General features: G+C 44.5%; 2 protein-coding genes across 7 annotated transcripts in view; both read left to right on the top strand.

The window, feature by feature from the left end:
- The window catches only part of setd5 (SET domain containing 5), a 34,410-nt gene extending 30,734 nt beyond the window's left edge, over positions 1 to 3,676 (top strand). For all 6 annotated transcript variants that reach the window (XM_044121712.1, XM_044121711.1, XM_044121710.1 and 3 more), the window contains 4 exons: positions 576 to 832; positions 913 to 1,022; positions 1,103 to 1,191; positions 1,571 to 3,676. In XM_044121712.1, coding sequence (XP_043977647.1) covers positions 576 to 832; positions 913 to 1,022; positions 1,103 to 1,191; positions 1,571 to 2,047 — 933 coding nt within the window. In that variant the 3' untranslated portion in view covers positions 2,048 to 3,676. The remainder of the gene's footprint in view (positions 1 to 575; positions 833 to 912; positions 1,023 to 1,102; positions 1,192 to 1,570) is intronic.
- Positions 3,677 to 4,323: 647 nt separating this feature from the next.
- On the top strand, positions 4,324 to 23,156 carry mtmr14 (myotubularin related protein 14). The gene is given in 15 exon segments (XM_044121735.1): positions 4,324 to 4,354; positions 5,706 to 5,866; positions 6,455 to 6,670; positions 9,585 to 9,683; positions 9,685 to 9,735; positions 11,392 to 11,458; positions 12,139 to 12,224; positions 12,355 to 12,431; positions 12,665 to 12,701; positions 12,781 to 12,851; positions 12,945 to 13,003; positions 14,009 to 14,141; positions 14,379 to 14,555; positions 16,797 to 17,003; positions 20,487 to 23,156. Coding segments are annotated over 15 exon segments (1,653 nt in total). The 3' UTR covers positions 20,668 to 23,156.
- Positions 23,157 to 23,375: the final 219 nt, after the last annotated feature.

Here is a 23,375-nt window from a genome sequence, read left to right as displayed (position 1 = left end):
GCTCTGTGGTGCCTCTTGACTTCCACTGCTCCTGCTCAGCCTTCGCTGGTTCTTTCTCAAGGCATAAGATTCAACTTCAGACAAGAGCCATCCATGTCAGTGTCTGACCATCCCACTCGCTCCTGATCCTCTCGTTTGTTTGTCGTGTTTGCTGATGACATCCAGTTGGGATGAGTCTTCTCGTTGTAAAGGTGTGTGCGTGCCTGAACTCCCATGTGAACGTTGACGTGTGTTTTTTGTGGATTTTTTTTGAGCGTGGTTGCATCATGCCGTGGTGCGTCTCGTGTTGCTTGCGTTCTGAGCCGAGGGGTGGTGACGTCCAGTCATTCAGAAACCGGGCGAGAACAGGGTTGCACAGTGGATCCCGATGGTCATGAAACGGGATTTGAAAACCTTTCTTTCAGACTGGAACCCTGAGCCGTGCTGCATGTGGCTTGTCATCACTCAACATCGCAGTCTGGGTGAATCATGGGATGGATTTTGGTGGCCTGGCATCAAACACAACAATGAGCGTTGATGTAGTAGCAGAGGCAGCAAGTGTTGACGAGAGCGCCCTACTTCCTTCTGCCGCTCAGGTGTCTCTGCTGGAGTACCGGAAGAGAAAGCAAGGAAGCAGCAGCAGAGCATGTGAACCAGCAGCCAGGAATGCCGCCCCTACTCAGCCAGACCCTTACTGCAGCAAGGAAACCCACCCGGCCCGCTCCTACCAGCAAATGCAGCCCCCTTCATCCCCACACTCCACAGCTCCGGTCCCTCACCTTGAGGAGGTCAGCCCGCCGGACCACCACAGGGCACCTGTCAAGCCCAGGCGGCAGGAGTGCAGCAACCAGTGGTGAGAGTGGCTACTCTTCCTGTTTCTCTGTGGTCAATGCTGGGAAAGTACCCCTCTGACAGCTTCCTGCTCCTCTGTAGGATGGTCCCCACCACAGTGGAGCGCCTGAGGGAGGGCCAGCGCGTGCTGAGAAGCATCAAGATGGATCGGGTCTACAGACGGAGTGACGGATCAGCAGACGCAGAGCCAGGTACGGCAGCAGGTTCGGGGTTCAGGTCAGTGGAAGAAACTAACCGGACCGGGCTGTGACGCTCCTGTCTCTGTCTCCAGATGTGGAGCGATACGAGCGGAGAGGAGGAGCCCTGGTTGCTTCCACCAAGAGCCCCCACAGATACAGCCCCCCCCTCTACGCACAGCAGGTAGGACCAGGAGCAGCACTCACCAAAATGATTTGTTGGTTTAAATTCCTTATTTCACCTCCGTTCGTTTTGAACAAGTAGATGTCCTTCGATAAGCGGAGAGTCAAAGTTCCTAATTCCGAAGTGTTCACGCTCCTGGAAATTGAAATTTAAAATGTTTTTCATTCTAACAAGATATTAATTTTATTATCTTTCAAATGACAATAAAACAATGTGAATATTGTGTGTATTAGGAAGAAACTGCAGCTGGGAAACCCTCTCAGCAACCAGTTGAGATATATGCTGCCATCAGAGGCCTTTCCTGGTGGCTGAGCAGCTTTTTGCTTTTTTCACTGATAACATGCAGCCCTCTGTCGTCTGTTCTCTGTCCTCTATCCAGTCAGCAGAAGTCCTCCCAGAGACAGACGGCCCATCCTTCACCCATCCCACAGCCAGCTCTCCGTTCCAGAGCTCCTCCACCCAGAGCTTCTACCCTCGCATCTCCTCCTCTCACCCGGGGCCGTCCCAGGATCCCCAAAGCTCCTACTGCAGTCCCCCCCCCACACAGCCCGGCAGCGACGGACCCCCCAGCTACAGCAGCAGCCGCCTAAAGACAGGCTTCCTCAGCAGCAGCAGCCTGTTGGAGGGGGCTGCGCCAGGCCCACGGACCCAGGGACAGACTAAGGTAGACGTGGGCCCTCAGGCCTCCAGAGGGAGTCAACAACAGGTGGCTGTCAGCCTGAAGGTGAACAGTCCGGGGCAGGCGGGGCAGCCGGCCGGCTCCAGGCTAACAGGACCCTCCCCACACTACCCCCAGCAGTTCCAGCACCCCCCCCACCAGGGGCCTGGAGTAAGGACACAGTCAGGAAGCTTTTAGGACCTTCTTCAGCTGTGTGTGCATGTGTGTAGGCGTGTGTGTGTGTGTGTGGGGTGGGGGGGGGTGCGTGAGTGTGTGTGTGTGTGTGTGAAGCTAAAGGCCCCCTAGGGGTTCAGGGAGCTGGAGGGGTCACATGTACAGACCTGAGAGGAGCCAGCCTGGACTCTGGACAGATTCCTCCTTTCCCTGAGTTCTATTTTTTTTTCTTCTTCTTTTCTATATTTTCAGGAAAAGAACTTGACAGCAGTGTGCTCATAGATAAACCTCTGACTCCTGGATGTCAGGACAGAGGGAGACGGGAAGCAAGCAGCCTGGAAAACACGGGAAACCCGGATTGAAAACTCCTGATTATCCCAGAACTTTCCTATTGTTCTTCTTCTTCTTTTTCATAAAAGGAAAAATATTCCACGTCGATGTCTGCACAGAATGCTAAGTTAACCTTCCCGTTGTCATGGTTACCAGGTTGCTCAGATGCTGACAAGCGTATTTAGTAAAATCCGACAGATGTTCCGTTTTCTTTTCGGTTTACTCTGAGGACGGGGGACTGATGACAGGCAGATGGGGGCGGGGCGTTCTCCAGGATCATTCCAGAAGCGTTCTTCACCATGTGAGCGGCGTTGTGCTGCTCCTCCATCCAGCTGCAGGCCTCCATCTCCATTTCCTCCCACCAACGTCTGATCCAGTTGGGCCCACCACCACCGGATCAGCTCTCCATCCGTCTGGAGTCATCCCGTTCAGGAGCAAAGGGATCAGGGTTGCAGACGCGTCTGGATTTGTCCGACCAATCTTTGCATTCCATGTGACAGAGAGCAGAGCAAGTTCACTGCCAGAGGAGATGGAGCTGCTGCTGACGGTGGCAGCTGCTGCGGCGGCGGCAGCTGCACTTCCTGTGGGGCGCTCTCTCTCGCTCTCTCTCTCTGTCTGCTGCTTTATTTGTTCCATTTTTTTCTCTATTCTTAAACAACTGACGTGTAAAAAGAGACGGTTTTCTGCAGCACTCAGACTGAGGTGGAGGAGACCTGCGAATGCCCCCCCCCCTCTCTTTATGTGACTGGAGTTCAGGGCCTGAAGTGGTTGTGGGTTGTGGGGGAACTGTATTTGTAGGAAAGACTTGAATGACGGAGGAAAGGAGGAACCCCCCCACCCCCCACTCCCCTCACCACCCACCGGCCACTACACCCCCTCCTCAGCCCCACCAGATTCCATGAATGTGTGACAGAACAGCAACATGAACGTTGCTAGCTAACACGAAGCAGCACCTTAAAAACACATCCACCCTGAAAGCACCCAGCAGCAGGACTCTGTGTGTGATTCTGTGTACCTGTATAGAGAGAATGTGATAGAGCTGTATGGAGAGAGGATCTAGTACACTGTATTCCCGGCGTGGTGTCAGTACAGTCTGACTGAGCAGCTTGGGTCAGACGCTTTGGAGATCTGACTTCCTGGGTCCCTTCAGACGCCACTTTCTTTCTCCTGTTGTTTTTCTAAGAAGTTTTCTGTTGTTTTTCTTCTTCTTTTTTTTTTTTCTCCACAGATCATAGTAGAAACTATTTCAATTGTTCTCTAAGAGATTTAAGAAGCAACAGATGTAATGCATTTTGATAATAAAATAATCATAACAGCAAAGTATTTTGGAAACCAGGCTTGTCATTGTCATGGTTAGGGGGGGTTATCTCAGATTCCACAGCTTATCGACTTCTTTTCCTTTCTAGTACACAAACTTAAAAAAAAAAAAAATTACAATTAAAACATAATTAAAAGTAGATCGAAGAACATATCTGGTGTCAAAGGGATGGCTTCCCATTGTTTTAAAGAGGTTCTGATAAAATAATTTAATCAGGTGTTTTACCAGCAGTGGATGGATGGTGAGTGTCTACATGAGAAATTAAGCTAGCCGCAAGGATTTTTACTTTTCTGTTAGGTGTTCACTCAGATTCCGTCAGTAGGGCTGCCCCATTAGAGTTTTCTGGACGATCGCCAATTACCGATAATTAAAAAGCCTTTCCTGCCAATACCTTTTTTTTTTTGTCTTAAATGTGGCTTAATATAGCAAGAAAGTTGATGAGTTGGTAACAGTTGGATGACCATTGTCAACTGCAATCGTGCAGATATGACCTGGTGGGCCAGTCTACCGTCAAACCTCTCTAACGGGACAGCAAAGAGGATGGGGATTGATTTTTAGACCTTTGCTGAGGTTTATGAGATCGGCTTCGTGTGTATCAGCCGATCACAGATCTCCCAAAATTATGGAAATCTCAGTGTGCGTTTCAGACAAGATGGTGGTTGGCATTGAGCCGCCTCCTACCAGTGTTCAACATTTATCGTGAGCAGTGAAGGAGTTAAAGGCTTATAGAATAACGTTTGTAGAAACGGTTGATATTTTTGAGACTGGAAGACCATTGAGAAGGTAAAAGTTTTAGCTTCCTTCCACTCATCTGGATTGATGCTGAGAGTTTTATTCTCTCGCTCAGATACCTACAGGATACAATGTAAAGAGGCATTTTCACCCTCACTCCAGTCAATTTAAACTCTTCAGAGTTTACATGAACTTTGTGGAGGGGAAAGATAACTATCTACTTTTGGAATTTTTTTATCCCAAGGTGGCTTTCACTGCTGAACGGGTTTTCTTTTTTTTTTATTCAGAACACAATTATTACCAAACACGTCAACCTATTTAACAATCCTGGAAAACGTTTGGTACAGCATACAGTAAAATCATCTTTATAGCATAAACACTTCAGTAAAAATGCAATAAAATTTTTTAATTTCTTTTAAATTTTGTTGTAAACAGGCTCACATCTATCCCAGTGACTTTAAATCAAAGTACATTTTTGCTCCACCCAAATCTGCTTAATTTGCTTAACTTGACTAAATACAGAAAGAGTTATCCAAGTCTCTAAGGGCAGTTTTATTTTATTTTCATCAAGTCCAAACAAATTGCAAACTAGATGTAGATTTTCTTAAGAGAAATGTGTAAGCGGGGTGCAGAGATTAAACGAACAAGTTTTGCGGTCACATTACCCTTAATAATTTGGAACTAATAGACAAAAACATTTATCTATATGTTTATGTTGTAAACCCTTAACCCAGGGGTCTCAAACTCCAGTCCTCAAGGGACGCTATCCTACAGTTTTTAGATGTGCCACAGCTACAAAACACTGGAATGAAATGACTTAATTACCTCCTTCTTGTGTAGAGGTCTGCTAATGACCTAATTATTCTATTCAGGTGTGGCGCAGCAGAGGCACATCTAAGGACTGGAGTTGGACACCTGTGCCACCAGTAGGTGGCGGCATGGCGCCACAACGTTGTTTGCCAGGGTGGTCGTCACGTGATTCAATCAACTTCCTGTTTATCACTTGTTTTGTGCAACTCGGACCGCTGGACTGTCCTGTTGGACCTGTCGGTCACATTGACTGCTGCCGCGTTAATTTCTTCTGAGAACTATTTAACCTGGTACTGTTCGTCGTCATAGTGATGTTCCACTGAGCGGGCCTGGGAGGATCCTGGAGATTTCCTGATTTCAAGTTCGGAGAGGAGCGCAGAGGGAGCAGGAATAGAAACCAGACTGAAAACATCAGCATCGATGTGCTGAACTGGCTTCACCGAAACACTTCTAGCTCTGTAGCTGCGTAGTTAACCCCGGGGCCACCGGCAGGTCGCCGCCTGCGGCCCGACAGCGGCTCGTGTCTTCCTGGGGTGGAGCTGCTCACCGCTGCCGTGAATTCAGGACGACCGCCCGGCTCTGGCCCCCTCAAGCGGGCAGTCAGGAAGAAGCTCGCCGGGAAGGGATGGCCTGGTCGGGAGGCGACCACCGCGGTTCGAGACGATCGATCTGTTCTCCGAGTTTGGTATACTCAATTACATTTACTTGAGTAACATTTTTGAAGAAAAAAGCCCAAAAACGTTTTGGAGTATTTTTACTATGCTGTACTTTTTACTTTTATTTGAGTAATTTTATTATGAAGTGTCGCTGCCCTTACTTGAGTAAAATTTCTGGATTCTCTATCCACTGAATGAAGAAGAACAACAAAATATCACCAGACACAGACACACACCTGCAGCTTTTATTAGAGCTTTATAGGCTTTTTATTGAATGAAACTGATTTGGAATTTTTATTTTTACTTGATTTTGTTATATGTTGTTACTTATATGAATTATTTACATTTCCAACCAACTAAAACTTCCACATAAATGCATATTTTAGACCCTCTGATGTCATTTATAAATATCAAATGATAATTTGATCAATTACTCAGTATTGAAATAGACTTTTTACCAACTACTTTTACTTGAGTAAAATTACACTGAAATATTTACTTTTACTTGCGTAAAATTTATGGGAACTCTACCCACCTCTGATATTAGTTCAGCATTTGTCATGTTACCCTGTCCCTCCCCTTCAGGTGGAGGCGATAGAGAAGCGATGTCTGGAACTGTTTGATAGAGACTACAAGTACAGCATCATCTCTAACTCCAGTGGAGAGGTCTGCGGCCACTACCCCCGTCAGATCGTGTTCCTGGAGTACGAGTCTACAGAGGTGGACAGAGACAGAGACAGGTACGTCCCCAGTCAGAGAGCAGCCAGTGTCTCTGAGGCAGAGGGAGGAAGTGACAACTGTGTAACGTGACTTTACACTGCTGCAGAAACAGGAAACGTGCAGTGATTCAACAGATCCTCCTGTTTATGTATATAACATTAAATAAGTCAACCTAAATGCTTCTACACAGTTGTGGCACAAATAATGGTTGATCTCGTTTTGAGAAAATATAATGTATCAAACATGTTTTCTTGTTTGCTGTGAATTTAGTGTTTGCCAGCTGCTGTTACTTAAATACCACTCTGCATTTTGAAATCACTTTTTTTTTTGTTTATTTAATTTTAGTCTTTTACTTCTGTAAGATTAAAATCAACAGGCACTGCTATGGTATGAGATGGTTAGAAAAGATGCTAGCAGATGATAGTAGGTATGTTACACAAATGAAACTGATTTGGAATTTTATTTTTACTTGATTTTTATATGTTGTTACTTATATAAATTATTTACATTTCCAACCAACTAAAACTTCCACATAAATGCATATTTTAGACCCTCTGATGTCATAAAACAAATTGATAATTTGATCAATTACTCAGAAACATTAAATAGAAAGGCTTTTACCAACTACTTTTACACTTGAGTAAAATTACACTGACACTTATTTACTTTTACTTGTCGTAGAAACCAGACTTACATTTATTTTCAGCATTTGTCATGTTAGAAATATTCTGAATTTCCTCTGGTTTCAGTCCAGATGTTGGTTGGTCATAATTGGAACTGTTTGATAGAGACTGTCATGATCATCTCTAACTGTGCTGTAGTCAGATTGTTCTGTTCCAGAGACTGTTTTCAGAGAGCCTCAGAGACAGAGAATGGAGGCTCCCCAGTGGAGCAAAAAAAGTGTTATTGTAGAGGAGGAAACAACACAACAGGGTAAAATTTAGTTGGATGTTACACTGCTGCAGAAACAGGAAACGCGGCAGTGATTCAAACAGCCCTCCTGTTTATGTACATTTGTTGGTTTATATATATCTGAAAATGTAGGTTATAATTAGTCCTAAATGCTTCTACACAGTTGTGGACACACAATAATGGTTGATCTCGCTGCAGAAAATATCATGTTCAAAGTCCAGTTTTCTTGTTTGTCAGATTATGACACATGATGAGCTGCTGTTACTTTACCACTCTGCAGTTGAAATCAGCTTTTTGGTGTGTGTGTGTGTGTGTGTGTTTATTTAATTTTAGTCTTTTACTTCTGTAAGATTAAAATCAACAGGCACTGCTATGGTATGAGATGGTTAGAAAAGATGCTAGCAGATGATAGTAGGTATGTTACACAAATAGAGTGGCTTAGGAATAATGAAGCAAGTGGTGTTTACATGTTGGTGGAATCAATGCCACAATAAAAATGTGCCCAAAGTTCCAGAAATACTGGACATCCCTGGTAACAAATTGTTCGAAAAACTTTTTACCAGCTAGTCTCAAGGAAAGGACGTTCTGGCCTGCTGCTAGGCAGAGTAGCTGTTTGTTCCAGTATTCAGCTGTTGTTAGAAACCAGGTCTGTTTTACATTTATTTTTTTCAGTGTGCTGATTTTAGAAATATTCTGAATTTCCTCTGGTTTCAGTCCAGATGCATCTTCTCAGGTGTGCTTTCCATAATTGGTCTGCAGAGATAGTTGGTTCAGATTTCAGCTGTTCCTCCATGTTTTAACCACTGGCTGTATTTGCTGTTTCATGAGATTGCAGTTCTGCTCCCAGCATTTTAGCATCCTGTTTTCTGTGTGCCTGCAGTCAGTGGAAGCTCCTGTGGGAAAAAAAAAAAAAAAGTTTATTGTAAGAAAACAACACAACAGGGTAAAATTTAGTTGGATGTTCCCATGACAACCCGACAGGTCCTCTCAAACAGCCCAACCTGTTACCTACTTTGTTGGTTTAAAAACACTGAAAATGTAGGTTATTTAGTCGTGCTGACCACCAGCTTGGACACACACTGCTGTGGGACGCTGCAGCCCAAATTCATTTAAGTCCAGTTTAGTCCAGCTATTGTCAGATTATGACACATGATGAGCCGCTTCCAGCTGACCACCCATGCATGTCTTCAGTTTCTCATAATTTGCGCTGGAGCGTATTCCCAGTTCTAGGTGTTGTTGTCACTGACATCTTCAGAAGTCATTGGCCTTGCTGCAGTGTGTCTGCCCCTCATCCTGAGAAGGTGGACTGTCTGTCTGTCTGTCCCGTCCCGTCCCGTCCCGTCTTGTCTTTGTTTTACCAGCTAGTCTCAAGGAAAGGACGTTCTGGCCTGCTGCTGGGCTGAAATTTTGTTCCAATTTCAGCTGTTGTTGTCCAGGTTCAACAAATGAGAACATTATTGTAAAGATAATTTCTTCCACTAACTCCACTAGGTCTGTCTCAATAAGCAATGAATCATTTAATTGCATGATAAATGAAAATGTTTTAATTTATCATTTAGTTTCCCTTTCTACCAAAAATTGGGTAACAAAAGTCTTCTTTCTCAACTAGTACTTTTTCTTTTGAAGAATAATTTTGTTTACAGACACTTTAAAATTAATTTTATTTCCTTTTATTTACTTATTTTGGATATTTATAATGTTTTCCAGTTCCAGTTGTTTAAATGTTCATTAGAATATAAAGTTTGTTAATCATTGAGAATGCATTCTTGCATTATTCTTATGCCATTATCATTATTTTACTTGGAAAAAGATCTCAAAACAACAATATTATCGGTTATCGCAATATCTTCTGGGACAGTTTATTGTCCAGAAAAATGTATTGTGGCAGACCAAAACTCCCAACACACTACGCAGATTATTTCCACAGATTGTCTTCCAGTCTTTTATTTGAGGTAATTGTGCTTTCAGCCAATGGAAATGCCACATTTCGGTTCAGATTATTTCATCAGACCAATAAGAATCATGTTTAATAGTTCGTTAAAGGAGGGTGGGGGCGCAGCCTGTCGTCTTTTGGGAGTAAAAGTCTTTCTCGTTCTTTTCAGGCTGCGAGTTTTTCAAGGACTACAAAGACAATGACTACACGGCGGAGGGCCTGGTGTTCAACTGGAATCAGGTACCGGTTCTGCTTCTTTGTGTGCTTAGGGAACCTGAACATCGACTGGACTCGGTACCAGGTCGGCTCTCCTCAGCTCTCTGTCGCTGCTGCTTTACTGCCATCTAGTGGCAAAACTGGGAAGGGTCTTACTCGGCAGCCTTTCTAACTCCACAACTCGATCTCAAATGACAAGAAAACGTAAAATGTATTTGTTTTCGATTTTGAAAAAAAAAAAAAGTTAAACTCGTAAGTGTAATACAAACAGAAGGATATATTCTGTTTTTGATTATTCAAAATGAATAAGTAGCTTGTTGTTAGCTTTGATATTAACTGTTAATCGCTTAGGATAAAATCGTCTAAATGTAAATGTTATAGCTTAAAGCTAAAACAAACGCAAAATTCAGTCTCCCAGAAATAGAGAATAGACCAATAAAATGTTCTCTTATTCTAGATTTGTTTAGTTTTGTCCAGAGTTGAGTAGTGTCTTGCTAAATTTACTCAGTAACATTTATTTGAGTAACTCTTTTGAAAAAAATTACTTTTAGGAGTTTTTTTTTTTTTACTACCCTGTAGTTTTCCCTTTACTTGAGTAATTTTATTATGAAGAATCGCTACTCTTACTTGAGTAAAATTTTTAGATGTTTTTTTTTAATCAAAAGAAAAATTTTCTTTTTCCTGATTTTGTAAAATCTTTTTGTTACTTATATGGATTATTGTCATTCTGGTTCTTAAAATGCCAAAATTTGGGCGTGCTGTGGTGGCATAGGGGATAGCACGACTCACATTTGGAGGCCTTGAGTCCTCGACGAGGCTGCCGCGGGTTCGATTCCCGGACCTGGTGACATTTGCCGCATGTCTTCCCCCCCTCCTGTCAGCCTACTGTCATATAAGGGACACTAGAGCCCACAAAATGACCCCCTGGAGAGGAGGGGAAAAAAGGCCAAAATTTTCACTTAACTTTTTTTTTGGTCTGTCTGATTGTCATTTTTATCTATTAAGTGATTGATAATTTGATCAGTTACTTAGTACTTGAGTAGATGTTTTACCAACTACTTTTTTACTCTTACTTGAGTAAAAATATGTTAAAGTAGCGCTACTCTTCTTCACGAGGAAGACTACAGACTAGTGCGCCAGACCAACTACTGAGAGCAGATTCTGTAAAGTACCTGATCAGAGGCCCACATTTCTCTAGTCATTTCTTTTTCTTTTTTTTTATTTTTATAAAATGCCATATTCTCATGTTTGATTTTTAATTGCATGAAATAATTCAGTTGAGTTTTTATCGATCCGAAAAGGAAATTAAATATTACACCTTCAAGTTTCCTTAGACTGATTATAGAGGCTCTATAATCCAGTAGCAGATTCTTCCTCCATGTTTTAACCATGGAGGAAGACTTCCTGTGTTGTGTTGTTGCTTGCCAGTGTCGTGAACTTTAAAGTAGTCTCACTTTTTGAATTGGATTCCAGAAATCAAGAACTTCCTATGATATTCCTACTTATAGAGACCCAGCTGTTTGTGACAACACAGTGCTGAGACTTTCCAAGTGATAATTTAAACACAGAAAATGTTTAAAATGTTTGATTTTCACCAATCATGTCTACCGTCTGTAATTCTAGAGTGGGCGAGGAAGAATAGCTTTGGTTTGTTTAGAGCCGTAGCGTAGAGTTGCAGAAGGGGCTCCGAGACGATTGTTTTCATTCTCTGATGTGTCTGTGTGTGCATGGACGGATCCAGTCGTGGGACCTGGTGGAGCAGACCCAGAATTACCTGAAGCTGCTCCTCCACATCATCAACAGCGATGGTAAGGGAGCCTGTGGCTGCAGGGGGCTGGTTTTGGTCGCATCCGCTCATAACCTCACTCTGCGTCATTCCCACAGCGCCGGCTCACGACATTTCAATTCATTTCCAAACGATCCCAGTAATCCAGTATATTATTCAAATCAATTCAACTTTTCGATCAAAGGGAAACCCGGTAGGGCGTTCAGTCGATGACGCCAGCATCGGGCGACAGCAGGGCAGTCGCTCTGGGCGATGACGGCAACGGTGGGGGAGGTTTGATTCCGCTACGTCTGTCAAGACATTTCACCTGCCTGCTGCTGGTGGTCAGAGGGCCCAACAGGTGGCGCTGCTTCATGGCCGCCTGGCAGCCTGGCCTCTGTCATTCAGCTCCACGATGACATCTGTCGCTGTTAGCGAGTCGACTGCTCGTCTGCTGAGCCGTGCCCTAGGGCCCCATTCTCTCTGAAGTGTAACCATCGGGTCATTGAGGTTCTGGTGTCCATGGTTACCATTCTGCATACATGGCGACTCAGCTGACTATACGACCAAAAGCAGCCGCTTCCTGTCAGAGGAGGAAGCTGATCAGTTTTATCCTCTGGATGACGCGCTAACCTCCCCGTGTTGACAATGTTCCAGATGGCTCGAGTTTGTCCTCGTTTCTTGTCCTAGAGGCTCGTTCCTGAAGGGTGTTTTGTGTTTCAGATGACAGCGGGCTGCTGGTGCACTGCATATCAGGCTGGGACCGAACACCGCTGTTTGTTTCCCTCCTCAGACTCTCCCTGTGGGCAGTAAGTCCTCTCCTCTCCTCTCCTTTCCTTTCCTCTCCTCTCCTCTCCTCTCCTCTCCTCTCCTCTCCTCTCCTCTCCTCTCCTCTCCTCGACTCGACTCGAACGCTGATACGTTCTGTTGTCTTCACAGGACGGAGCCGTGCACGCCAACCTCCAGCCTGCTGAGATCCTCTACCTGACCATTGCTTATGACTGGTTTCTCTTTGGGTAAACCGATCCCTTCATCTGCAGCAGTAGAAGCTAGCAGCTGACTGGTACCTCAGCCAATCAGAACATAACTGAGAGAAAACACAGTTAACAGTTGAAATAACAGCAATTAATGCAAATTGGAGAGTAGTAGAAGAAGAAAGTGAGGAGGTTAGGTTGTTCTGGCTAATATGTTAGCATGAGTTGCCCATTGATGTTGTATGGCGTCAGTTTGTGTCTTTTTATTTTTCCAGTCACATGCTGCCAGATCGACTCTCCAAAGGGGAAGAGGTATTCCCGCTCCACACCTCTAAGCTCCGCTTTCGGGAGTTTCTTTCCGTCCGTAACGCAGAATGTTTCTCTCCCTCAGATTTTCTTTTTTTGCTTCAATTTTTTGAAGCACATCGTCTCAGAGAAGTTCTCTGCTGTCAGGAAACAGAGGTGAGGCCCGCTTTCCTCCCTCTCTCTGTTTCTGGTCGTCCGAAGTCCGTCGTCGCTTTGACACATTTCCGTTGATCTTTCGTCACTTCTCAGGAGGAAAAACTCCCACTTCAAAGACAGTGACTTCACTGTGGAGGACCTCTGCCAGCTGAGTACGTCCACCTGCCACCTGCTCTGAAACGTGACGGCTGCCCCCGAACCCTAGAGACAGGAAGGAGACCTTAGTTACGCAGCTGCTGAAGGAACCTTTTTTCTATTTAAAACTTGCATTATTTTGAGCAAATAACATTACAAAGAAAGACTTTTGACGCAATGAGTAATAACAGATTACATTAAAGGAAAAGAAATGGAAGAATAGTATAATGACAATACAAAATAGTAACCACAAACACTCAGGTTATTGGTTTTACTCAAAGGCCTAAAGTGTAAAAGTGAAATACATTTATACATAAATAAATTACATGCGTTGTCCCTGCACAGTAAGCAGTACGAGATTAAAAGTAGAGCTCTGCTTATACACAAATGGTCAAGACTCATAAAACTGGAAAGAAGTATGATCTGGGGAACAAAATCTATAAAATAATAGTACATTTTATTCTACGCAAAAATATTATCTTTCTGTACTGAAGGATTTGTTACAAGAATTAAAAAAAACAAGTAAACAGAATAGCAAAGGGGCCTGCTTATGAGATAGTTTGGTTTTCCACGTTTGTGATCATTTCAATTAAGTTTAGCAACAGAGGCAACGTGGGATGATTAATAAAGTTTCTTTACATGAGGGGATTTTTTTTCCACTCCTTTACACTTTTGCCAGGATTATAATTAGATTGACTATACCTGTCTCCTCTGAACTCTTAAAGATGCACGATGTTGATAAATGTTCCATATCTTCACCGTTATGCTGACAAAAAGAGCAGTAGTTGTTGACATTTGGAAAGAAGCGACGGATATTCTTTTTAAATGGATTTTACGTGTGTAAAATTTAAAATCAAAGTTCCTGTTGGTACGTATGGAGCATTAGCGACACACTGATGAACCTTGGTGTGTGAAGACTTTTGTCCGTTCAGCTGTGAGGTCTAAATGACGAGTGGAGGGTGTTCCTCCCGTGGTTCCTGTTGCCGTGGTGATAAGAGTTCTGGTTCTGCTGCTGTGCTCAGGGTCCAGGGACCGCGGCAGCATCACCAGTCTGAGCAGCGACTTCTCCCTCATCACCGAAGAGCTGGCTGGAGCCTCCTGTCCCAACGCTGAACCCATGGACCTGTTCTCCGGCCAGCCCCAGGCCTCCAGCGGGTCAGCCTCACACACACACACACACACACACACACACTCACATATTTTCATCACCTGCATTCAGGCAACAAATCAGTTAATCGCACAATAAGTTAAACGAGCTCAATAACTTCCATTTGCCTGATTTATCGTTTCTCTCTTTCATCTCTGTTTCCACTGAAAACTGTTTTCAGTCTGTTCATGCTGAGCTGCTGCCTGGATGTCAATGATGGAAATGTATTCATTTTTTGTTCCCAGGAGGAAAGTACATGCCTCCTCTCCTCCGATGGTGTCCTGGTGTAAACAGAACCCTCTGGATGAGATTCTCTCTCATCCAGCCAACGAGGCCAAGTCTTCCAGCTCGTCCTCCTCCAACCAATCAGACCATGGCGTCACTCGCTCCGGCAGCAGCCCGCTGGCTGTCCCCACAAGAGGGTAAGTCTGGAGACGGAACTAGTTGGTTTTTAGATCCTCTCTGCATCGGGGCTCTGGATTTTGTATGATGTCCTTCGTTCACTCGCCAGCAGCTGCTCTGCGTCCTTGCAGCACTGTGGGGCTCAGACAGCAGCTTCATGCATGGCCTGTGGGCAGAAGTCAGGCAGCTGCAAGAAAAGTGAACATTTTCACTGCTGAAATATGCAGCGACATGACGAGCTAAGGGATTGTAGAAACCCCAGGTCGTATTCCGCCTGGTTACTCAGAGAAACCAGGCCGTAAAGCTGAACAGGAAGTTGGTCCCTTAGAGTCGGAGGTGCTCATTTTCAAGCACTCTGGCTTACTTCACTGTTCTGCTCCTCTGTGACCTCTCAAGTCACTTCAGCCTCCGTCCATATTGTTTCCATCCATCTTCCCGTTGGACAGCTGTCTATTTAAACATGCTTTGTATAAAAACTAACTGGATGATTTAATGAATCTTCATTGCTTTCCTCTTTCGATTCTTGTCATTTCTGTTGAGAACGTGAGCGTCTCTGTCCTATGATCAACCCCTGATAACTGCGTGACCTTCTGCTCGCAGATGCACTATATTGCCAAACGTTTCTGTACCTTCACACACATGAACCTGACTGACATCCCACAGTCGAACCACAGGATCCAATACCTGATTGCTCCACTTCTTGCAGCTAGGACACGTTTTGCTCTTAAAGGGGTGGGATTATGCATTTTCCACCCAGATTGTGCCATTTTATAGCACAATCAAGTAACTGTGTTGCCTTGAGTTGTTATAAAAATGTTTTATGTATCACATATGACTTAAAGGAAATTTGACTTCACAATTCAGCACTTTGGGTCTCTGTCTCTTTAAGAAGCTTCTACTCTTGCCGACACTCCTCCTTCTGCACATTGTCACAACAGCGTTTCTCCATTATGCCATTTACATCCATTTTTAGGAGCACTGCAGTGAGAAGCATCTTGTACAACGACCTCAGCAGATGCGCAGTTCCACTAGATGTTTGCTAATTGCTTCTGGCTAGTCTGAAGGAGCTGAGTGGGGAGGGCTGCAGATCCTAAGCGGTACTTTGTGAGAGCAAATGTTTAGGGACTCTAAATAGTTGCCATGGGAAATTAAAGGATTTCTCAAACGTGTGAAAGTATTTTTGATAAAAGAATAACTTTATAACATGAAGGATAGCTCAAAAAAGTCCATTTGACATAATGCTACCCCTTTACTGGGACTCTTTCCAGAGGGTTGCGAGTGTATTTCTGGTTTTCTTAGACCGTTTTCCTCTGAAACGTATATGTGAGGTCAAACTCTGATGTTGGATGACGGGCCCTGGTTCACAGTCCCCACTCCGGTTCATCCTCAAAGGTGTTCTATCTGGTTGAGGTCTGGACTCTGCGCAGGCTAGCTACTCTGAACTCATAATGTTCATGTCTTTATGGATGTTTCCTTGGTCATTCCCAAACGAGTCCCTAGCAGAACATGAAACTGTCCAAAACGTCTTGGTGTGCTGAAGCATGAAGTCAGGGAAACGCCATGAACATTGGTGATCTGGGCTCACTCTGCAGTGCACCACCTTCTGACCGTGCTTCATGTTTGTGCTTGGCCTGCTGTTCTTCCCAGTCCCTTCTACTTGGTTCTAACCCCCTGACGGCCGCCTGCGGCGTGTTTAGCAGATAGGACGCGTTTCGATCCCGTCACCATCCTGCACTCTGAACCGAACGTGAGCCGCTCATTCACTACTGTTGGTAGAAGCAATCTGGAAGTGACTGGAACACCTGAATTCAGTGATATGGAGGGGTGACCCAACACTTTTGGCAATACAGTGTATTATTATTTATTGGGATCGATTCCATCATGGACAGATTGTAGTGAATGTGTTTGATTGGGCAGCTTCCTATAGGATTTCCTGCCGCAAGACCCTTAATTTTGATGCAGTTCTATGTCTATTCTCACCGTTTCTCTGGATTTAGAGTTGGTGCTCAATCACTGGCCAACATTCATTACTAGCAGACAAACTTTTAACTCAAGTCAACGTCAGTAAGTAGGTCATAGCTGTTGGTTTCTACTGACGATGATGCCTGGATGCAGACTTTAACCAGCGTCCTGCTTAGCGCAGATCAAGTGGTGTGAGACTGCTTTTTCCTAGAGGTTTACAGTCAACGTGTTAACATTAGCATTGTAGCTAGTGATAAGTTCTGTCTAACCTTTCTGGTTGTGTTGCCTTTGTGTGTCAGGTTAGCAGCAGAGTTCTCCAGATCAGGCTCCTCCCTGTCCACAGAGTACGGAAGCTGGCAGATAGTTTCCGGTTGTGGCAGCATCCACGACCACGGCCACTTTTCTCAGCCGATGGCCTCGGTTTCCTCCAACTCGTCTGCCGTCACCTCTGCCTACGATTCCCCACTGCCCTTCAGCTTCCAGGACGAAGGGCCCAGTGGGCGGATGTAAGTTAAACCGGAATAGATTCAAGTTTTGGAATGAAGTCCATGTGAATTTCAGCTAGTGAAATTCAATGACGGTACCGCATGTCGCAGAATCTACACATGAAATTTAAGCTTCTTTGACATTCATCTGTCTTTCTGGGCTCAGTTTAGTCTCATTTTAGAGGCGATGATGGGAGCCTTCTAAGTGCTTCAGTAGAAGGAGACTGGAAAACGTTTTTTTGTTTCATTCAAGACATTGCATCTTTCATCCTAAAGACTTCTTCAGTTCTAACTACTGAAGAATTAAGCTTGTATTCAGGAAACTAATGATCAGTAGAAGGACATTTAGGACGTGTGTCGCTGGTCCTTCCATCTACGATATACTCAATGTTTGGATCGTTGTTGTCAGGCAGTCCAAGCATGTTCCTAATGAAACCATGTGAGACTTTCCAAGGTGTGAATTGTCTTAAAGCCACAAGTTGAGGCTGTATAGTAGGTGTTAGAAAGATAAAACCTGTGGTCACCACTTGGTTTTTATTGTGTTTAATTTAAACCACCTCTCCAAAATGTCTCCAAACTTGTCCTTGAGGCATAAATTCTGAGTGGTTGACCTGATGGGTTTGGTCTTCTGTGTTGGATCATCTGTATGCATAACTGTTAAGTTTCTTTAATGTAGTGATCTAAACATTGCTCACTGCACTTAGGACTGCCAGATTCTGAAATAAGCCAGAATCTATACCAGCTGTTTGGGGAAACACCATGGTCACGGGTATCGGGCTTTTGAAAACATACAGTCTCAAACTGCCAATGGTGCGTTCACACCAAACGTGTGTCGCGCGTCAAGTGGTTATCATTTAAAGTCTATGTGGAGGTGCGTTGAGTGCCCGTTGTGGCGCGTTTTGTGCATTTATGGCGACACAGTTTGAAGCTTTTGGAGCATTTTGACGCGTCCAATGCATCAGACAAATGGGCCAGCAATGGAAAACAACAACTAGAACAATTTTGACGCATCTGATGCGCGCTTGACGTGCCTCCAAATAGACTTTGAATGTAAACCAGATGCGCGAAACGCTAGGTGTAGAGCAAACATGTCAAGTAATGGCTTTTAAAGTGCAAACCCTTGAACTTAAAGCATCAGACACATTTGGTGTGAACGCACCATAATACCTTCTGTTATGATATATTGTGCTTCCCCTCTCACACCTGTTGCTACTTTCATTGTCTGTGAGCCACCTCACTGCTCCTCCAGGCAGCTGCATGTGTAAAGCACACCGGGCCGAACTCCTGAGTCTGAGGAACGTTTTCCAAGCAGGACCTCCAGGCAGTCTGATTAAGCTGGTGTCTCACCAACGACACCCGAACGCCTCACCCTTCTTCAGCAGGCAGTCTGCTCCCACTGAGCAGCGCAGCAGTCACTCCCGTTTACAGCGTGGGCTGGATTTGTTTTAGTTGCCAAGACAGAACGCTTCAAGAGAGTCCTTTTGTTTTTCTGACCGTCGGCTTAAGGCAAACCTCTTAAAACCTCGTAAACTTGTATCAAACACAAGAACCAGAACTTTTTACCTCTAGTGAAAAACCCATGAAAATTCAAAAACTTGAAGATCGAAGGTCCGCAACTTCCAAAATGATCTTGATTTGCTTCTTTAATTGCAAAGCTTAGTGGGTACAGAGCAGAAATTAGTTCAGCAGCTCTGGAAAATGACATCAGTCCATTAAATCATGCCAAAACTATTTTTCTCTAAAGCTGAACTGCTGGAGTACTAAATTGTAAGAGACACATTCTTACCTTCATGGCAGTTGCTTCTGGGGGTCATCTACTTGACCTTCAAATGGATTAGCATTATCCAGATGTATGCTTATTTAATTAATAAAAAATCAGAAGGTACAGCTTGTACAGCTTGATTCAGTGGTGTAGAAAAGTGATCAACGTAGTCTAATCTTTCCCATATACTCCAGCTGAAGGTTAGTAACTAAAGGGTTTTGGAAGACGGACGGGTTTTTCACACCCAGTCAGACCAAATCTTCTGGACTTGAAGAACTTGGAGCTTCTTTGATGGAACAGGAGCTCTACAGCTTGGTGATCTTCAACTTTCTTTGATTTGACGGCTTCAGAAGTCTTCACCGGTCACTAACGGGGCATGGATGCTGTTCTTGGGTGGAGTGATGCCGTAGATTCAGGCTTTCTTGCTGTCAGTCTGAGGGATCTGAGAGGGATCAGTGAGTTGGGGGACAGAGGTGGAGACCCATACTCAGAGGACGCCTGTGAATCTTCTCTTTCTCTCCACGCTGTGGGTCTTTAATTGGACAGTTTGTCCTGATTTTGCCTTCAACTAGTCAGTTTTCGCCGAATAGCTTTGGTTGGTGAGTTAATTTTGTTGTAACGATTGAACAGCAACAACTCCTACGTCGTCTCCTTCAGACCTCAGCATTCTTCCTGTCTGTATCTCTTGCTGTTGCTTTACTGGAACTCTGGTGTGTTTTCTTGTACTGCTGGCCCAATGTTCCCCTCTCTACGCCGTCTCTTCATATGAATTTCCTTTGCCTTTACCACAGGACCACAGTTCAGGCTGCTGCAGTCCCCATTCCCTGCGTTATTTCATAATTAACACCTACTTTCCATTAAATGCACAAAGTAGAAACAAACATTTTAAAAAAATCATGTCATGTTTGGTTATTATGGTAACCATTGATTAACTTGTCAGTCCTTAGACCACCTGCAGGTTAGTGGTTATAATTACTGTACACACTTGAAAGAAAATAATTGAGGTTTATTGAAATTTTATGGCGAAGAAAAATTACTGAGCAATTTCTTGATTGAGAAGAACAAATATACGTTTGAATAAAGAGAATTTACTGCTAAGATTATTCAAAACCAAACTTTTTAAAGAGCAAAGTTCAACCTGAGTCGAGGCTTCATTAGTCTTGGGCAGGGGGACTTTTAATGTACGTTTTAATGCAACTTTGGTTTAAAAGTGTCATTATTTACCGAATGACACTTCATGACCATAGTCAAACATTAATGAAGACTCATGTTCACATGTCAGTCTTATGCACACCCCTTCAAATAAAGTGTTCCCGAAATATTCGTGTTAGCATAAGTGCCGGCGAATGAGGTGAAATGAATGTTGACTTCAGGCATTTGTAAGATTATTCAACAGAGGAAACACTGCAGTAGCTTCCCTGGATTGATAGCATTAGCTGGGCTGGAAACCTCCACCAACAGTTGCAGTTCTGGGAAGAAGAGAAAGATCCAATACTTGATCAGGGGTTGGAAGGCTGGACTCTTCTGGATCCGTAGCTGGAATTCGACACCAAACTTCTTTGTCTCTGTTAAATGGGACCAGCAGCAGCAGCGCATGTGGGCAATGTGACAGGGTGTGCTGCGAGGGGGCGGCCCAGCTTGTTTTTTGGAACCGTGTTTTAAAAAATAAAAAAAAGTTTAAATCAATGCTTCAGGAGAACTGTGTTGGTTTGTCTGACTCTAACCCTGTGGTTCTCCTGCAGGTGCTCGCTGCCGTCGGAGCGCCAGGCCCGCCTGGAGGCGGTTCGGGAGATCTTCCTGGCCGCCTACAGCTCCACCGTGGGCCTCAGGTCCTCGACCCCCAGCCCCTCCGGCGCCATCTCCGGCCTGCTGGAGCAGTTTGCCCGCGGGGTCGGCCTCCGTGGCAGCAACGCCATCGTTTGAACTCTTCCTCTGTGACTCCATCCCCTAACCCCTTGTAGCTTCCATGTTTCACCCCATCCTGGGGCCAGATGCATAAAACAGTTTCATGATCAAAATGGTTGTGTTCACACAGATCAAGAAAATGTGTTCATGCACTGTTATCACTCATAAACTGCAAGTTACCTGAAATTGCACACACATCGGATGCCATTTTTCTCTTTAAAGCAGACTTTGCTCTGCACAGCAACACAACGCGACACTTCTCAGTGGTTCCTGTTTTCCCCTGCCGTGTGAACAAGCTCAAATTGGAGAGTGACGCTCAGCGTTGACCAGAGGTTGAGCTTCACAGTAAACCAGACCACCATGTAGAAGATCCGACTGTGTTGCTGCAAGACGAAAGAAAGTGTCTTTAGAACTGATCGTGGTCTAAGTGAAGCTTCACTTCTCCAGTCGGATGTTTGGAACGGTGATGGAGAATTATCAGCTGCTCCATCACCACAGGCACGTTCATCCCGTCCCAGTCTGCTGCCGCCTTCACTCCAGCAGTTTGGTAACCAATAGCAACAATCCCCATCCAGGAGCAGCCAGAGGTTTTTTGCATGTTTGTGTGAAACACAAAAGGCCACCGTTGGTCTCAAACGGTGTCCGCATCCGATGATGGTGTGAAAACATTGTTATGCATCTGGCCTCAATGACGTGCCAACCAGCTCTGCTCAGGTAATGCGCCCTCATTGTATTTCCATCCTGGAGACGTTCTCGCATTCAGGGAGAGGATTAGCTTCCTCCAGGCTGACTGACTAAAAGGGACGGTGGGAAATGGAGACGAGCCTATAATCCCCCCAAATCCCCACCCCAGTACTAAGAGTTCTGTCAGCAGAATGGTTTTACTTTTCTTCCGTGCTGCTATTGTTTCCAAAGCCAGTCCAGAGGGAAGAACTGTACTTCAGGTGGTTAGTGTAGAGGGCAACACTTCGTCTTCTGTTTGCTAGCTCATTGAATTCTTTGTCTCTCTTATTTGCTGCATTAGTTCACTGATTGGGCAGATGTGAACCCAGCTGTGTTCTGCCTGCGTTGAATAGATGAAGGTACACACCATTAAATGCAACGTCATCTGCAATGGCAGACCTGGCCAGAAAAATGATGACTATGGGGAGAATATTGGCTCATCCTGAGTTAAAAGAAGAACTTTAACAGGTAGAGGGATGTGTGTTGGGATCATAGAGAGTTTTGTTCAGCGCTCTTGTATTAAATCTTCAACATGAAGAGAAGCGTAACATGACATGAGACTGCAGCCTCATCTCATGTCTCTCTCTCTTGTTTCAATAAGTTTGCATTTCATGGCGGAATCGGCCTTGTCCAACATGTTCTGTGTACAGTTGAAACACTGTCGTCCAAGTAGAAATCACTCTTATGTCAGCCAATCTGTGATCCTGCTAGAATGTTTTTTCAATCTCTTGTTACGCTTGAGGAAAGGCCCTGGGTCAGTTCGCCCTGTTTCTAGTCGTAAGCGGTTAGAGACGGATGTCTACCGAAACCGAGTCACTGACGCTTGATGGTTTGCTGGTTTAGCATCGTCGTGTTGTGGATGTGCTTTGTAAACCTCATGGCAGAACTTGTCTGAAGTGTTGAAACCTTGAACTCCATCACTGGATGGAGCCAAACGGGTTCATGTTTTTGGGCTTGCAAGAGGGATTCCTCACCAGTCCCTCTTCTCTCTGGGATGACACAACATGCACCTCTTTGTGTCCAATAGCTTCAACATTGCGCGACTGTCTGCCATTTGTACTCCCACAACGGTGGGGAAATTCCACAATGTGACCACCGGCCTACGACCCAGGAATGCTGTCATCTGTGTCTAGGAGGGATCCTCTGATTCTGGTGATAGTCATTCTTTTGACTCGCTGCAACAGCTCCCTGTAACTCTGTTACCCTCTTCAATACGCCAACACATCTGCCTTTTTAGAAGCTATATGCAGATTAAATCACCGACGTCTGCATTTGTACCAAATTATGTCCAAACTGAACTGTTAAAACTGCCTTGTTTGCCATTGTGTTTAGCTCTGACATCTCGTGTGTAATTTTGCACCCAAGTTCAATGACCTTCAACCTTTTCTTTTACGGACGTCTTTCATCCGGTACAGTCAGGACGAACTGACCTAAAACCATGAAGCCAACACCAGTCTTGTCTAATACCTGTTCTCTGTGATGTTTTCTTTGGTCTGTAGTTGATTTTCTCAGTAAAATCAGTTTGATTAGGTGTGTGAAGGGACTGTTCCCTGGTGGCCTTATCAAAATCTTAAAGCGCTAATCATGCTGGTCTCTAGTCAGTTACATGCATATCTTCTTGAGTCTAGATTATTGTTGACTGGCAGTCTGGAGAATTTCATCTCGAATCCAAAGGCCTTCTCAATGTGGGTTGGTTGGGCTCCCAGAATGTTCTCAACACTGTGCCTTTAAGGTCACGCTCACCAGACTGTATTTTTGGACTCTAATTAAAGTTTTTAACCCTTCTTCTATGTTTTATCTGGTTAATGTGTTGCTCAACGTTGCCACAGTGTGGATGGCTGGTATACCTCAGGACCTTTTGGTTGTGCCTTCTTTTTAACCTCAGCAACGTTTCCACCTCATTGTTGCTCCTTTAGATAAGACAGGCATTCTTTCATGGTCAGCCTTGTTAACTTGCATTACTCTGTGTTGAGTCTTCCAGCCGACCCAGAGGACACAGGAAG

The sequence above is a fragment of the Gambusia affinis genome, linkage group LG07 (assembly GCF_019740435.1).
Source record: "Gambusia affinis linkage group LG07, SWU_Gaff_1.0, whole genome shotgun sequence".
Classification (NCBI taxonomy): domain Eukaryota; kingdom Metazoa; phylum Chordata; class Actinopteri; order Cyprinodontiformes; family Poeciliidae; genus Gambusia; species Gambusia affinis.
Note: the sequence above shows the minus strand (reverse complement) of the source record. Positions and strands in the feature narration are given on the sequence as shown.